Source organism: Octopus bimaculoides, chromosome 18 (genome assembly GCF_001194135.2).
Source record: "Octopus bimaculoides isolate UCB-OBI-ISO-001 chromosome 18, ASM119413v2, whole genome shotgun sequence".
Taxonomy (NCBI): Eukaryota; Metazoa; Mollusca; class Cephalopoda; order Octopoda; family Octopodidae; genus Octopus; species Octopus bimaculoides.
Window position 1 is genome coordinate 49,857,753 of NC_068998.1, and position 895 is coordinate 49,858,647.

The 895-nt window shown below is 30.7% G+C and overlaps 1 protein-coding gene across 3 annotated transcripts in view; it reads left to right on the forward strand.

Moving 5' to 3' along the window:
• Window positions 1-895, forward strand: part of LOC128249852 (uncharacterized) — a 6,309-nt gene that overhangs the window by 4,231 nt on the left and 1,183 nt on the right. For all 3 annotated transcript variants that reach the window (XR_008265972.1, XM_052974392.1, XM_052974391.1), the window contains exon 3: window positions 305-404. Coding sequence is in view for 2 of the 3 variants with exons in the window: in XM_052974392.1 (XP_052830352.1) it covers window positions 305-404 (100 nt within the window). In the remaining variant the exon portion in view is untranslated. The remainder of the gene's footprint in view (window positions 1-304; window positions 405-895) is intronic.

Genomic DNA, 895 nt, shown 5'->3' on the forward strand with positions numbered 1-895 from the left:
TATATATATATATATATATATGTGTGTGTGTGTGTGTTTGTATAGATGAATATATGTACCAGTGTGCCTTTCTGATTGTATTGATTCAGCAACCGGGTTACACATTGTGCCTTGGTTCAATTGCTTCATTGTCATTAAATCTTTCGGAAAATTAACCAGACGTGAGTGCCATTTTGGAAAATATTTGTTGTGCTAAACGCATGAAGCCAGTATTAAGGTATGACAACTGTCGAATGAATGAAATAGAGAAGACGATAAAAAAATAAATGACTATTGAAGAAGTAATATGTTCTTCATTTTATAGATGCTGCGATATCAGAGTTTTGCGAAGATACAGCCAAGGAATTTTGTGACGATGTTATGAAAAGATATCCTATACAAAAAAAGGACAAATACTATTGCAAGTAACTTCGCTTTCATTATTATCATTATTTTTATTAATATTTTGTAATAATAGAATTTATAAACGTATATCTTCATCATAAATGAGAAATACATGCTAAATAACCAACAGTGGATAAAGAACGTATGTGTATACTGTGTGTAAAACCGAACGGGAGACATACAAACATGCTTGCTAATTCTTCAAAAGGTAACACATCCCCATATGTTCTATTTATCAACCACAACTCAGGGAAGTACTTATTCTTATCACTAATGGTGCGAAACTGAGTATTAAAACATTCGTTGATAACTGATGAAGAATTAGGGACACTCTCTGTGTGTTTTCCGTCCCGCTGTACACTCAGTACAACAATATGTATTTTATACGTCGTTGTTTATTTTAAATGCATCTTTTCCTTTATTATGTAATAGGATGCAAGACACTCTATATTCTTATTAGATGTTTATATACATGCATAATACATGTATATATATATATATATATATATAT